This window comes from Lagenorhynchus albirostris, chromosome 17 (assembly GCF_949774975.1).
Source record: "Lagenorhynchus albirostris chromosome 17, mLagAlb1.1, whole genome shotgun sequence".
Taxonomy (NCBI): Eukaryota; Metazoa; Chordata; class Mammalia; order Artiodactyla; family Delphinidae; genus Lagenorhynchus; species Lagenorhynchus albirostris.
The window spans coordinates 17,732,269-17,747,614 of NC_083111.1; the positions used below are offsets into that span (position 1 = coordinate 17,732,269).

Consider the following 15,346-nt stretch of genomic DNA (forward strand, 5'->3'; position numbering starts at 1 on the left):
CAGGCAGATTCTTAACCACTGCGCCACCAGGGAAGTCCCTCAATGTATTGTTGAAGTAATCATACAAAGAGGCCATTAGACTGAGATGGCTCTGATGCCTTGGTAGTTTAGTGAGCAACCCAAAAGCTAAGCCAGATTCAATTCTTATAAATACCTCAAGGTATTTACAACCAATCACAAACAACCAATCACAAACAGCCAACTAGATTTTCTCAAATAATGCAACAGCATAAGCTATAAGCAGGGACTTCCCTGGCGGTCTAGTGGTTAATACTCCACGCTTCCACTGCAGGGGGCATGGGTTAGATCCCTGGTTGCGGAACTAAGATCCTACATGCCTCACAGTGTGGCATAAGCTATAACCAATCAAATAATTTCCTTGCTTTGCATGTGCATCTTCTCCATAAAAACCTTGCCCCTGGCTCCTGTCAGTGGAATGCTCCTGACCATTTCCAGATTTGGTGCTGTCCGATTTGAATAAATTTTTGCTCAAATAAACTCAAAATTTTTAGCATGCCTCAGTTTATCTTTTTAAAGCTATTAAAGAAAAACACTGTATGAACAGAAAAATTTACATACATATCAGTACAATAATGGCTAATTGATATTGTTTGTAATATGAATTACACTAAAACAAGAGTTTTTGAAAGGTAAGTGGAAGATAACTTTAAAAAAGGGAAGTTACAAGCAAAGACATGGAAGCAATCTAAATGTCCATCGACAGATGAATGGATAAAGATGTGGTGTATATATATATATATATATATATATGTGTGTATATATATGTGTGTGTGTGTGTATATATATGTGTATATATATGTATATATACAGTGAAATATTACTCAGCCATAAAAAAGAATGAAATAATGTCATTTGCAGCAACATGGATGCAACTAGAGATTATCATACTAAGCGAATTGAGTCAGAAAAAGACATATGATATCACTTATATGTGCAATCTAAAATATGGCACAAATGAACCTATCTACAAAACAGAAACAGACTCACAGAGAACAGGTGTGGTTGCCAAGGGGCAGAGGGAGGGGGAGGGATGGACTGGGAGTTTGGGGTTAGTAGATGCAAGCTATTACATTTAGAATGGATAAACAACAATGTCCTACTGTATAGCACAGGGAACTGTATCCAATCTCCTGGGATAAACGATAATAGAAAAGAATATGACAAAAGAACGTATATATGTGTGTAACTGAGTCACTTTGCTATAATATATAATGTGCAGAAATTAGCACAACATTGTAAATCAACTATACTTCAATGAACAAACAAAAGAAAGAAAGAAAGTGAAGTTATCCATGAAGAAATAGTATAATTTTATCCTTCTGGATACCCAGAAAAAAGTAGACAGGATTTGGAGTTGTGAAGGTGATACTATTTTCGACTATTAGTTTGTTCCTCCCCTATGCCAATAACATATATATTTTATTTTATTTTATTTTATAAATTTATTTTATTTTTGGCTGCACTGGGTCTTCATTGCTTTGCGTGGGCTTTCTCTAGTTGCTGTGAGCAACTACTCTTGGTTGCGGTGTGCGGGGTTTTCACTGTGGTGGCTCCTCTTATTGCAGAGCACGGGCTCTAGGCACATGGGCTTCAGTAGTTGTGGCACGCGGGCTCAGTAGTTGTGGCTCGTGGGCTCTGGAGCACAGGCTCAGTAGTTGTGGCGCACGGGCTTAGTTGCTTGGCGGCATGTAGGATCTTCCTGGAGCAGGCCTCCAACTCGTGTCCCCTGCATTGGTAGGCAGACTCTCAACCACTGTGCCACCAGGGAAGCCTGCCAGTACCATATTGAGGGAAAAACATGGTTCTGAAATAGCAAGCAAAAGCGTCCTTTACTAGTTGGATGCTCATCCCTCAATACTCAGCTGAACCTGAAGCCTTTGGACATTCAGAGGCCAAATTAATCATTCTGTCTCTCGGGCCTCTGCAGCATTTTGTAAATTGGTATATGTCAATTATATTTAAGCATTATATTTTAGCTTATTTTTAGGTGTTTCCCTCACTATGTAAGCATTGTGGATTTCCAATTTTCTTCAGTATCTTTGTATCCTCTGCTTCCAACTTAGTCCTGGTAGTTGGCGAGGCGCTCAAGATCTCTTTAACAAATAATGAACGATTGTGTAAACGGATGAGAGTGATTTCCGAAGACAAATTTGACAAGTATCAACATTATATGAACGAGTTCCACTCATTTTCTACCAACCTATTGGTTGGATTAAATTACTATTCATTTTTGTTCAAACGTGCACTGTATTATTCCTCTGTGCCAACAGGTTAGAAATATTTTCCGCAGAGAAAATGGTGTTTTGGGCACAGAAAATGATGCCCACGAGAATGAAAGATTTAACCCTGCTTCCAGGCTTTGTCCTTCGCGCGTGTCTCTCCCCTCTGTCCTTCCACACGGTTGTAAAGAGCGCCAGACGCGGACGAGGGGAAGCAGCGCGCAGGATGGGCGTTTGCTGGTCCTGGCAGCGAGGGTCAGGTCGGATTCAGATCTCAGCCCACAAGGAACGCGTGTGCCTGGGCAGGTTGCCGGCGGGCCGTCCATTCTGCGCAAGCGCAGGCGGCCAGTGCGGCCCGCGGACCTGGCGGCGGCGCGCAGTGCGCGGCTCGTTTCTGCCGCGGTCTGGTGGGGAGCTGCGCCTCGGCGTGCTCGGCTGCCGCCGCAGTGCAGTCGCCGTTTCTGGTCACGCGCGGGATGCTGCTTCTGGCGTTGGGCGGCCCGTGGGCGGCCGGACTGCGGCTTGGTGGGAAGAGGACGGCACCGTGGGCAGCCACTGCGCTCCGAGGCCCTAGGGCGGCCGTCTGGCGGGCGGCCTCCTGCAGAGGCTCCTCGGGGCGGGGCGGCGGCGGGGGCGCGGGGCTGTCGGCAGCCGCGACGCTTCTGCCGTGTCGGGTGCGAGCGCAGGTCGGCGGTCAGAGGGCTCGCGGACCCGAGTAAGGGTGGGGGTGGGAGTAGCACCGGGCCTGGGGAGCCCGGCTCTCCCATAGCTTCTCCCCGGCCTGCATGGCGGCTCTGGTGCTGAAGGAGCCCCGTGCTATGGGGCTGGTAGGAGTGGCCGGCCTCGGCCTGGGCAACAGGCCGGTGCTCCCGGGGTTCGCAGCCCCCGCGAGTCCAGCAGTGTCCCTTGGAATGTGCCTAATTTCTGGGCGGTTCCAGTCACTTTACAGAGATGGTTGCAAATCCGTTGGGCTTGTGAGGACTCTTATTTTTGTTTTCTGTCCTTGAGCGCAAGCTCGGAAGGGTTAATTTGCAGCGAAATTTAGATGCTCCACGTGGAGACCGAACTGAAAGAACTCGGGAAACCTGATTTTGAGTTTGTTCTGCTTTTTATTAGGTGGCTCTATTTTTAGGAATTCCTTTGCTCCCTGGAAAAATGGGATGGAGACGTTAATCCTTCTCATTTTAATCTGAATAAATTGTCTCCTAATCCTGCCCTGTAAAATATTAGGATTAGCAAACGTGGTTGAAACTTGGGAGGAAAGGCCAACGCGGGAATTGGAATCTCATTAAATTTCAGCATAAAGGGATTAGGCATGCTTTTTACATCTTGAAGAGTGTGTGTTGTGAAAGTCATTTTCAGAGGTTCGGGCAACTCTTTTGTTCCTGTGAAATTTGATGTAGGAGTTCAAGTAAAATATTTTCCTTGCGAGGAGGAAGGGATGGATACGAGACCCTTGGGGAAAGAGTTATTATTACTATTTTTTTAAATACTAGCTATAGTATAAATATTTTAGAAGTATTAAAAGCAGTCTGGACTTTAAGCTTTCTGAATTTGCAGTATTTTACTTACATAATTAAACTTAATTTTTTAAAAAAGCTAATGCATTTAAATCTTTGACAGTTGGCCGAAAGTGATGTGGAGTAGGAGAAACTATTCCACTAACTTTTTACTTGTTTAAGGTCACACTTTAAAATGCTTCTAGCTGGGATGCAAGCTTAGGTCTTCAAACTCCCAATTCAGTGTCTTCTTGTGAGTGGAATTAAGGAAAGCCATTGTGTTACTCAGTTTGCTTTCTTTAGCTTTGTAGATGATTTGGAAGAATTCCTTACATCACCCCATGTGATAAGTTTTCTTTTTATTACATTTTTCAAAATAAACTTAAAAAATTTAAAAGTTTATCATGTACTCACATTATAATGGTCTCTTTCAATAGATACCTGTTTCTTGGGAAAGATGTGTTCGATGTTTACATACACAGCTTGAAAAATCAGAAGATGGAAGGCTGATTTATACTGGGAATCTGGCCCGAGCAGTATTTGGTGGGTAATCAGAAGTGAGGATATTTCCTTTTTCCCCCCGCCTTTTACTTATAAAAAAAGGTTCTTAGCATATGATAACTTATTATTTTAGCACTTCGTAATTGCAAGACAGAAGGAAAAATTATAATTTTTTTCTTGTGGTGTGTTGATAAAAGATTTAGAGGTTAAGACCTTTGCATTTTTAGGAGATTTTTAAAAGGTTTTTGTAGACTCTTATGATTTTGTGATCTTATGGCTGGGCACTAAAGATTCCATCCTTTGGTCACCTCTCGGGATGTTTAGCAACAAAATAAAACAACAAAAAGTGTATGTAATGTTTGAATATGCAAAGGAAAAAAATATGGGCAAATACCTCTTAGGAGTAGTTATTTTGGGTAAGTAGACATTTACAATATATGTTTTTAGATTTTGCAGTTAAAATGAGCAGTAATACTTTTATAATTCAAAGATATATTAATTTTACATTTTTTAGGTCATCTTAGAATTTTCAGCAAACATATTTACTTAGTGGTTTTCTAGGTAGTAGGGAGTTATCGTGGAGAAGGAAAGGGCAGTGTATTAGATAGCTGCAAGTTTAAAGCTCTTTCCTTAGGTCATAATTCAGTATTTAGTATGGAATATTTTAGTAGGGAAAGTCAGAAGATCTTAGGTTTGTGATTTGTTCAAGTTCCTGAGGTTGTATTTCATTTTATTAATCTTAAAAAAAAAAATAACCTGAAATATCTGGAGGATTATTTTATAGCCAAGTTGGCCACGAGATTTCTGTGCCCCATTTGCATGTGTGTTTTTGATCATGCTGGTGTTAACCAGTTGTCTGAAATTTAATCTGGAAGTCTGTAAGTTCTCAAGAGTGTGACATTAAAATAGAGTATGTTTAAAATACAATTTTAGCTATTTAAAACTTTCTGGGAATAAGGAGTGATTATAATCACTATTGAGTGGAGTTCTGAAGTTACTGGAATAATCAGTTTTGGATGGTAGAAATTTCTTCAGAAGTCACAACATGAGTGGGCCACTGAGCCTGTGTCTCATCTCTGGATTGAGCCTGGGATCCCTAGAGGGATGCCCTTGAGATGTGTTCACCGTGACCCCCGTGGTACCCTTCTTTCTGAATACAGACACCGTTCCTTCAAATGAAGGGAAGGCTTGATCCATTTTTTTCATGTTCCCACTTGACTCAATTCTGAAGAGAAGAGAATATAAATAGGAATTAATTTTAGTGTGGGTACAATATAATATTTGTGGAAGAGCAGAGCTACGCATGATATTCAGAGTTCTAGAACTGTAACCTGTAGAAGAATTTAATGTATGAGTTCCTTCAATATTATAGTAATAGAAAGTCACTGTACTTATCAGGGATTAATATTTTTTCTGTGTAAAACTGAGTGAGAGACATTAACATAGCGGTACCATTTAAACTACCAAATTGGGTCCTAATTTAAAGATATTTGAAGGGACTTTTAGTTGATGGTTCTTGTTAATTCAGCAACAGAAAATTACGGATGTCATAGTATTCTCTTTTTAAGACGAGTAGAATTTGAACATGAAGATGTTGTGAAAGAAGGGCATCCCAGGCATGGAAGTTGTATGAGCAAAGGCATGAGAATATGTTTAGAAAATAGCAATTGCTTCAATCCAGGCATAATAAAGTATATGTATGTATTAGTTTCCTAGGGCTCTTACAATACATTTCCACAGGCTTGGTGGATTAAAACAACAAAAATTTATTCTCACAGTTCTGAAGGCTAGAAGTCTGAAATCAAGGTGTTGGCATTCCGTGCTGTCTGAAGGCTCTAGGAAAGAGCTTGTCCTTGTCTCTTCCAGCTTCTGGTGGCTCCCAGCAATCCTTCATGTTTCCTTGGCTTGTAGCTGCATAACTCCAGTCTCTGCCTCCTACTTTGCACGGCGTTCTCTGTGTCTCTGCTTGTCTTGTTCTGTCCTTTTAAGGATACTCTCATTGGATGTAGGGCCCACCGTAATCCAGTATGATCTCATCTCAACTTTTAATTGTCTGCAAAGACCCTATTTTCAAATAAGGTCATGTTCTAAAGTTCTAAGTGGATGTGAATTTTGAGGGGACACTGTTCAACCTACTATAGTGTGAAAGAGTAATGGGGAAAACAGGTAGTTGGAAGGGCTAAGGAGGCTTTTATATAGAAGGCAATTTGGTCCCTATTGAATCCCATGTGTACCAGTGTCATGGCATCTACCTGTGGGGGGAAGGAATTATTTTAAAATTACTAATGCAAGATAATTAAGCCTTCAAGCAAGAGTGATGTATGAGAGTGTCTGCTTTGTTATAGCCTCACCAACAGAGTATGATGTCATATTTTCAGTTTTTGCCAGTTTGGGGGAAAAACGGTATCTCACTGTGTTTTCATTTTTTTATTTTTTTAAACATCTTTATTGGAGTATAATTGCTTTACAATGGTGTGTTAGTTTCTGCTTTATAACAAAGTGAATCAGTTATACATATACATATGTTCCCATATCTCTTCCCTCTTGCGTCTCCCTCCCTCCCAACCTTCACTGTGGTTTTAATTGAATGTTTCTTATGATTGAGGCTTAGCATCATTTCATCTGTTGAAAGGCCGTGTGCATTTTTGTTTCATTGAACTGTCTGCTTATATTTCTGGCATGTTTGTTTATTGGGTTGTTGATCTTTTCTTCTCATATACTAGAAACTTTTTGTGTATTGGGGATATTAACCCTTTGTCATATAAGCTGCAAATATTTTTCTCATTTGTCTCTTTGTTTACGGTATTTATGTCCATGTACATTTTAAAAAGATGATCAGATTTATCAACTTTCCCCTAGATTGCCTCTGTATTTTCAGTCATATTAGAAAAGTTTACCTATTCTCAGATTATAAAGGACTTCACGGGTATTTTCTTCTTATACCTCTCTTATTTTATACACTTAAATCTCTGGATTATTTGGAGTTTTCCTGGTATATGGTATGAGGGATCGATTGAATTTTCTCTGAATCTGGTTGTCCCAGCACTACTTATTTTAGATTGTATATTTGTTCTGTACTAAATTTCTCTATGCAGTTAGGTTTGTGTCTAGATTTCCCGTTTTTTTCCATTGATCTGTTTATGTACTGAGCCACTACCACGCTGTTTTAATTATACAATCTTATGTTTTAGTATCTAACCCTCCCCCCTTTTTTTCTTCCTTTGTTTTTCCAAAATAACTTTATAATCAACCCTTCTAGGATCTCAACTTGCCTGTTTTCCAAACAGATGGTATTTGATCATGTTAAAATTGTACATTCAAACTAAGAAAATTTACATTTTAAGTTATTTATTTATTTACTGTGGTAAAATAGACATAAAGTAAAAGTTACCATTTTGACCATTTTTAAGTATACAGTTCAGAAGTCACTGGTTTTTTAATCTTTCTAACGTGATAAGTAAAAATATCTCACTATTTTAACTTGAATGTTTTTCCTTGGTAAAGGAGTTGATTACCTTTCCCATATGTTTCTTAACCACTGGTGGTGTTTTTTGTTTGCTTGTTTTTCAATTTGCTGTTTTAATGCTGGGCACTTAGCCTGAAAAAGCCCCATATTTGGATGTTTTATGTTAGATCTGTGGAAGTGCTTGTTAATAGAGAGCTTTATTTGATTATCTGCTGACTGAATTAACTTTTATAGTATTCATAAAGATTTTTGAGTAATATTAAACCTTTTATTGGGAGCTGAGATAGAAGCCAGTTAAGCCTAAAGTGGACTTCCCAGCTGGAGAGGCAGTGCATTGTAATGGCCAGCAGCCTGGACCCTAGAGTCAGATTGCCTGGGTTTAAATCCCAACACAGCTACTTGGTAGCTATGTGACATTGAGCAAGTACCTCATATTTTCTCATCTTTTAAATGGGAATGATGATGGTGATAATTATACATCAGTCTCATAGGGTTTTTTTCTAGATTTCATGAATGAAATATGTAAAGTGCTTAAAATAGAGCCTGGAATATAATAAGCACTATATAGGTGTTTTGGTTTTGTTGTTTTGATGATGATATTGTAGGGAGAAAGGTGGCAGAATTAATTGGATAGGTTGATTCTTTTATAAAAGTTAAAAATGTTAATCTTCTCCCATTTTTTTTCTTATTTAGGTGTGAAATGTTTTTCTTACTCTACAAGTCTGATCAGCCTTGCATTTCTACCGTACATTTTTGCACAAAATAATATTATATTTGGAAGTCTGCCTTTGCAAATCTTATTTTATGGCATCATAGGAAGCTTTACAGTGATCACTCCAACACTGCTTCACTTTCTTACAAAAGGCTATGTCGTTCGGTTGTACCATGAGGCCACAACAGACACTTATAAAGCCATTACTTATAATGTTGTGCTTTTGGAAACGAGTACAGTGTTCCACCAGAATGACGTGACGATTCCAAATAGCACACATGTGTTTACCACATTTTATGCTAAAACAAAATCACTGTTAGTTAATCCAGCACTTTTTCCAAACCCTGAAGACTATAACCATCTAATGGGTTATGACAAACCATTCACTTTTGATGTGGAAGAAGCCAGTGAAAAGAAACAGCTTAAAGAAGAGAAATGAGTCTGTCGTTTTTATGTTTGTGCTTAAATGTGATTTATGTTCCAGTGTATAATAATTGCCTTTACTTATGATTTTTGTTAGTGACTGATTGTTAAAAAAATAATTTGAAATTGTATCACAGAACTTTCCATTTCCAGAGAATTATGTTCCTTTGTAATAAAAAAAAAGTTACATTTGAAAAACAAAACATACAATACTCTATCATTTGTGTTAAAAGGGTGTGAAAATACATGTATATGCTGACATATGCATGGTTACTTTTATATAATAAGTGTGATTGCCTCTCAGCTGGGGATTGGATGTCAGAAGCAAATGGGAAAGTTATTTTTCCTTTGTGTTTGGATTTTTCTAAGGATATAGATATTACCTTTTCCCACATTGAAAACTCTTTAAAAATTCACGGATTATGGGAGACTGTTAATCTGCTTCCTTTGGCTCAGAGCACAGGTTTTTGCCTATCATCTCTGGCATGGCTGCCCGTGTTAAAGATATCCATGTCCAGTAGGGTGTGGTTAGCTCTTGGGGAAGTGGTGACCTAAGTAGTATCGTCTTCAGTGGTTCCATTTGTCCCTCCATGTACACTCTCCTTTGTTACACCCTGACACAGTGGGAAAATGGTATGTACTACACAGATGGATAGTACCTTTTATAAAATAAAAGTCTCCATGCTAATGTTAAGTTGGTTCTTGTGAAGGATTTTCAGCCAGGAACAAAGGGCCTCAAATCATGCTATTTAGACTAGTAGATACTGATTAAGTGCCTAGAGGGTGTCAGGTACTGGGCTAGTTGCCAGAGTCACAGTTGAGAACAAAACACCCAGTCTGTAGAGAGCTGCCTAACGTCTATCACCTGCCATGATGATAAATCTAATCTTTCTGGCTTGCCTGTGGTATGAGGGAGGTGGATGGAGAAAGCAGGGACATCACTAGTTCTTAGGGGAAAGATCAAGTCCGAAGCTGCTAGACGGTTATAGGAGACAGCTTAAGGTAGAACAGTGCTCATCTTTCTGAGACCTAGAGCCTGCCCTCTGCTAGGATCAGCCAGCTTGTGGCCTTAGTAGAGGGCGGGCTCTATTCTTAGATGAACAAGCTGCCACCACCTCTGTCCTCAGTTTGGGCCTCTGCCTGTCTGCTTTTCTGTCCTTTGTCACCTAGATGTGGACCTGTTGCTATCTTAGCAGTTAATGTGATTTATATCTTTCTGTAAAAAGATTATTCCAGGGCTTCCCTGGTGGCGCAGTGGTTGAGAGTCCGCCTGTCGATGCAGGGGACACGGGTTCGTGCCCCGGTCCGGGAAGATCCCACATACTGCGGAGCGGCTGGGCCTGTGAGCCATGGCCGCTGAGCCTGCGCGTCCGGAGCCTGTGCTCCGCAACGGGAGAGGCCACAACAGTGAGAGGCCCGCGTACCACACACAAAAAAGATTATTCCATAATCAAATACTCATTATCAAATGTTAGATAAATATTAGAAGAAAACAGTGTTGTTAACATTTCAAAGTTTTCTCTCAAGGGTCAGTTTTCTCATAACTTGTTTTTAGTACATCCTATCTCTTTCTTTAAATGTCCTATATCCATGCAACCATTTTGTCACCTGTGGAGTGGAGTGAAAATCCTATTTTTATGAGTATCAATAATTCCTCAATTGTTTAGAGAAAAGAAAAAAGGCTTAAAATACTACATGAGAAAGATGACTTCTCAAGGGCACGATTTGGAGTGAGACCAAGATGTAGAAAAGGATCAGCATGCGTAGGATACCCTAATGGTTCATCACTGAAATAAGTCCGCAGAAACAGCTCAGGCCAAGGTAAGAAATATACGCACGTCCTTCCATGCCACTTTACCACCCTCTCCCCAGGCAGAGTAATCTTGGAAAGATTAGGAAGGTGGTGAGTCTCCCTCTACCTATGGGAAGGATATTGAGTCAGTTTTATTTGAGTCCCAAAAGGCAGGGTGATCCCCTTGGACCTCTGGGTTACATCAGATAGTGTACCCTTTGATTATAAGATATAATCCTTTTCCTCAACGTAGATTACGTCATACTGAAAGACTTCAGCTTTTGGAAGCAAAAGTAACAAAACGGTCATTAGGTATGAATGACAGCCTTAGCTTGGACACATTCGTTAAAATTGTACTCTGATTTTTTTCAGAAAAAGTGACTCGTCATCCAGATTCATTGTTTCATCTAGACCACTTGCCGTCTACTTTTATTTGGAACCAAATCCCAGACATCATAAGATTTCTTTCTTAAACTTTTTTTTTTTAATATAAATTTATTTATTTATTTTTGGCTGCATTGGATCTTTGTTGTTATGCGTGGGCTTTCTCCAGTTGTGGCGAGCAGGGGCCACTCTTCGTTGCGGTGCACGGGCCTCTCACTCTGGTGGCCTCTCTTGTTGTGGAGCATGGGCTCTAGGTGCACAGGCTTCAGCAGTTGTGGCATGTGGGCTCAGTAGTTGTGGCTCACAGGCTCTAGAGCGCAGGCTCAGCAATTGTGGCACACGGGCTTAGTTGCTCTGTGGCATGTGGGATCCTCTCAGACCAGGGCTCGAACCCGTGTCCCCTGCATTGGCAGGCAGACTCCCAACCACTGTGCCACCAGGGAAGCCCAGATCTCTTTCTTAAATATTTAATTTTGTAACTCTACAAGATAAAGACTTAAAAAAATAACAATACCATCATAATACCTAAGCTGCCCTTGACCCCAGTGTTATCAAATATCCAGTCTACTCAAATTTCCAATTGTTTCATAATTTTCACCCCCATTTTGTTTGGATTAAGATCTAATTAAAGTTCCCACCTTATTCACACCTATTTTCTAAGTCTCTTTTAAGACTTCTAATCTATGGACTTATATATTTTTCACTTTGTTTTTGTTTTTTTAGGCCCTGCCACGTGGCATGTGAGATCTTAGTTCCCCAACCAGGGATCAAACCCGGCCCCCGGCCGCAGAAGCACGGAATCCTGACCACTGGATTGTCAGGGAATTCCCTCTTTCACTTTGTTTCCCCCCCACCCCCCACCCCTTGCAAATCATCTGTTGAAGAAACTGAGTGTTTTGTCCTATATATGTTTTCATGGTCTAGATTTTCTGATTATATCCCCAAGGTGTAGTTTAACATGTTTGTCTGTCTACTGTATTTGTTATAAATTGAGGCTTCATCAGGTTGAGGTTTGATTTTTTTGGACAAGACTGATTCGTAGCTGATGTTGTTTGTATTATTTTTCTATTGTTGCATAACAAATTGCCCCTAAAACTTAGAGGTTTAAAACATCAACAAACGTTTATGATATTGCACAGTGTCTGTTGGTCAGGTATTTGGGAATGGCTTAGTTGAGGGGGTGTGGCTCAGGTTCTCTCATGGGGTTGCAGTCAAGATATCAGCCGGTACTCCTGTCATTTGAAGGCTGGGCTGGGGCAGGAGGAACTGCTTCCAAGGTGGCTCACTCATGTGACTGACAAATTGGTGCTGGCCTTTTGGGAGGAGGCCTTGGTTTCTTACCACATGGATCTCTCTTTAGAGCTACGTGTTTCCCCCAGAGCAATTGATCCAGGAGAGCAAGGTAGAGGGCAAAATGTCTTTTATGATCTACTTTGGAAGTTGCACATGATCATTGTGCAATATTTTCTTAGTTACACAGTCACCCTTATACATTGTTGGAGGGGACTACACAAGGATTTGCATACCAAGAAGGTAAGGGTCATTGGGAGCCATCTTGGAGGTTGGCTACCACCATGTTCACCCATCAAGAAGAATACAATGTGTTTCTGTCTCTCTCTCTGCGACGTTAGCAACTACTAATGCTCAGTGCCCAAGTTTACTAATTCATTAGGTGTTGCAAAATGGTTATATTCTATCATTCCTTTTTCATATATTAGCTGAAATACTTCTAAAAGTAGAGAAAAGAGTATGAGAAGGCAAGGGAAACTTGCCTCTCTGTACTATTTGGTTACCGGTAGTTCAGTTTCTATAGAAAAGTCGGGATAAATGCTTGATTCTTTCCCTTTATCAGTTTTCAAAATAGAGTTGGTTTCCTAGCATCATCTGCTGATTAGACTTTAAAAAAATTATTATGAGCTGATTGATTTGAATATATTTGATGTATTTCAGTTCATCGCAGTTACTATCTTATTAATGATCGTAATAGTCTACAGGTAGGCTGAATGTTCATGTCTGGAAGCTGTGAATGTTATGTTAAATGGCAAAAGGGATTTTATAGGTGGATCTTGAGTTGGGGAGATTATCGTGGATTATCCAAATGGTTCTACTGTAATCATAGAGCCCTTATAACAGGGACGCAGGATATCAGGGGAGAGACGATGTGACGATGGAAGCAGAGATGACAGTGCTGAACTTTGAAGATGGAGGAATGGAAGGATTGCAGCTCTCAAACTGAAAAACGCAAGTAAACAGAGTCTTCCCCTGGAGTCTCCAGAAGAACTAGGTATGCTGACTCCTTGCTTTTAGCCCATTGAAATTGATTTCGGACTTCTGACCTCCAGAACTGTAAGAGAATTCATTTGGATTGTGCCTATGTGTGTGTGTTTTCCACATAGCATGGCTTGTGGGATCTTAGTTCCCCAACCAGGGATCGAACCTGGGCCCTTGGCAGTGAAAATTCAGAGTCCTAACCACCGGACTGCCAGGGAATTCCCCATTTGTATTGTTTTTAAGGCACTAAGTTTGTGGTTATTTGTTACAACTCAATAGGAAACCCATCTTTGGTCAATGGGACTGTCATCAAATTGGGTGTCTAATATGATAAGATGTTTTAGGCTCATCTTGAACCTTTTCTGCCTCAGACCTGGAAACAGTAATTTCTCTAGAGTATTTGTTCCTTTTAGTGGGAAATGGTATTTTGAGACCACTAGAAGCATTCATGGATTTGTCCTCTTTTTTCCCCCACTTAAAAAATATGCAAAATACATATAACATAAAATTTACCATCTTAACAAAGTTTTTCTTTTTTTGGCTGCACTGGGCAGCTTGTGGGATCTTAGTTCCCTGACCAGGGATCAAACCCATGTGCCCTGCAGTGGAAGCATGGAGTCCTGACCGCTGGACCTCCAGGGAATTCTCCATCTTAACCAATTTTAAGTGTACAGTTCATTAGTGTTAACTGTATTCACATTGCTGTGCAACAGATCTCTAGAACTTTTTCACCTTGCCAACCTGAAACAATACCCATGGAGCAACTCCCCATTTCCCCAGACTACGCCCCACCCCATGGATATTTACCTTTAAAAAAATGGGAAAGTAGTACAGTTCTTTAGTAAAACCTTTTACAAATATGATTATTTTCCTCTAAACCTGTAGGTTTTTAAGGCCCCAACTCCATGCTATTTTTTGGCTACTAATCCCAGACCATGTCCTTTAAAGAATTTCAGGTAGCAAAGCACCTAAAGGGGTGGCTGTTTTTCTAGAACAAAGTGAGAGTTTTGGAATGAAATACATTCCACACACAAAATAATGACCATTTTAAGGTATTCCCTGGACCTGTAATTTGCTAAAGTGAATGCATTCTCAAGCCTGGTGAGACCCCCCCCCCCGCCCACCATGCAGAACTACAGCTAATGTCCTATGTCTGGGGTCTCATCCAGCTGGGCTCTACCCTCTGGCTGAACCTGTTGCCGAGCAGAAACACTTTGTGTGAGCCTGTTCAGTTCAGAGCTTTAGGTTCTGCTTTCTGGCCGTGAGAATTCTTGTATAAAGAACTTGTGGGAGGGAATTCCCTGGCGGTCTAGTGGTTAGGACCCCATGCTTCCAAGCCCAGCGGCACGGCCATAAATAAAGAAAGAAGGAATAGGAGGGCGTGCTTAGGGTTTAAAAAAAAAAAAACTTGTGGGCGAGAGAATAGCAATGCAGAGGGATAAAGAGTGCTAGTCTTTTGATCTTTTAAAGAAGACCTACAGGCTGGTTTCTTTACTATTGATTGGGAAATACCTGATTTTGTTTTTAAAGCTCTGTGCTCTCATTTGTATCACGTGTTCGCAAAGAGTACATTCTGAATCATTTTCCTTTCCTCCTGCAGCAAGTGCTCAGATATTAAACACACACACACACACATTCAAAAGAGGAAACAGTCGGATAGGAACTCAGAAATCATGTGACTGATGACTAAGTTAAATTTTTTCTACTTATTAAAAAGGAAGAGTCTGATGATTAGTTACTGACTGTCCTTGCATTTTTAAAGTTTTGAAGATACTGAATCATGTTCCCATTTATGCTTTTTTCCGCCCTGTTTTCTTCCACATTTACTGAACCTGGAGAGAAACGCTGGATCTGCAACTCCTCTGACACAAGTGTTTGGTACTCCTACTGTGGTAAGTACGAGGGCAAAAGCAGGTACTCATAATGTGAACTGTTCCAAGGGCAAGTTTTCACAGGAACCTTTTTCTGCTGTCGCCGGGATGCAGGAAATGACCGTATGTTCCGGCTGCTGGGGAGGCTGCTGGCAGCAAAAGTGATGTCTGGTTCCTGCCCTGGGTG

General features: G+C 40.5%; 2 protein-coding genes across 5 annotated transcripts in view; both read left to right on the forward strand.

Moving 5' to 3' along the window:
• The window catches only part of LY96 (lymphocyte antigen 96), a 49,693-nt gene that overhangs the window by 3,578 nt on the left and 30,769 nt on the right, over window positions 1-15,346 (forward strand). For 2 of the 3 annotated variants that reach the window (XM_060127335.1, XM_060127337.1), the window contains exon 2: window positions 13,151-15,180. In XM_060127335.1, the coding sequence (XP_059983318.1) occupies window positions 15,069-15,180 (112 nt within the window). In that variant the 5' untranslated portion in view covers window positions 13,151-15,068. Of the gene's footprint in view, window positions 1-13,150; window positions 15,181-15,346 lie in introns of those variants that run through there. The other variant, XM_060127338.1, reaches the window with a different exon arrangement.
• On the forward strand, window positions 2,654-9,051 carry TMEM70 (transmembrane protein 70). 2 transcript variants are annotated; one of them, XM_060127333.1, is made up of 3 exons: window positions 2,654-2,926; window positions 4,177-4,282; window positions 8,400-9,051. In XM_060127333.1, exons 1-3 carry the CDS (start codon window positions 2,717-2,719, stop codon window positions 8,855-8,857), a joined length of 774 nt encoding a protein of 257 aa, XP_059983316.1. In that variant the 5' UTR covers window positions 2,654-2,716; the 3' UTR covers window positions 8,858-9,051. The 2 variants fall into 2 exon arrangements, with proteins under 2 accessions (XP_059983316.1, XP_059983317.1); XM_060127334.1 differs by having other exon boundaries at window positions 2,659-2,914.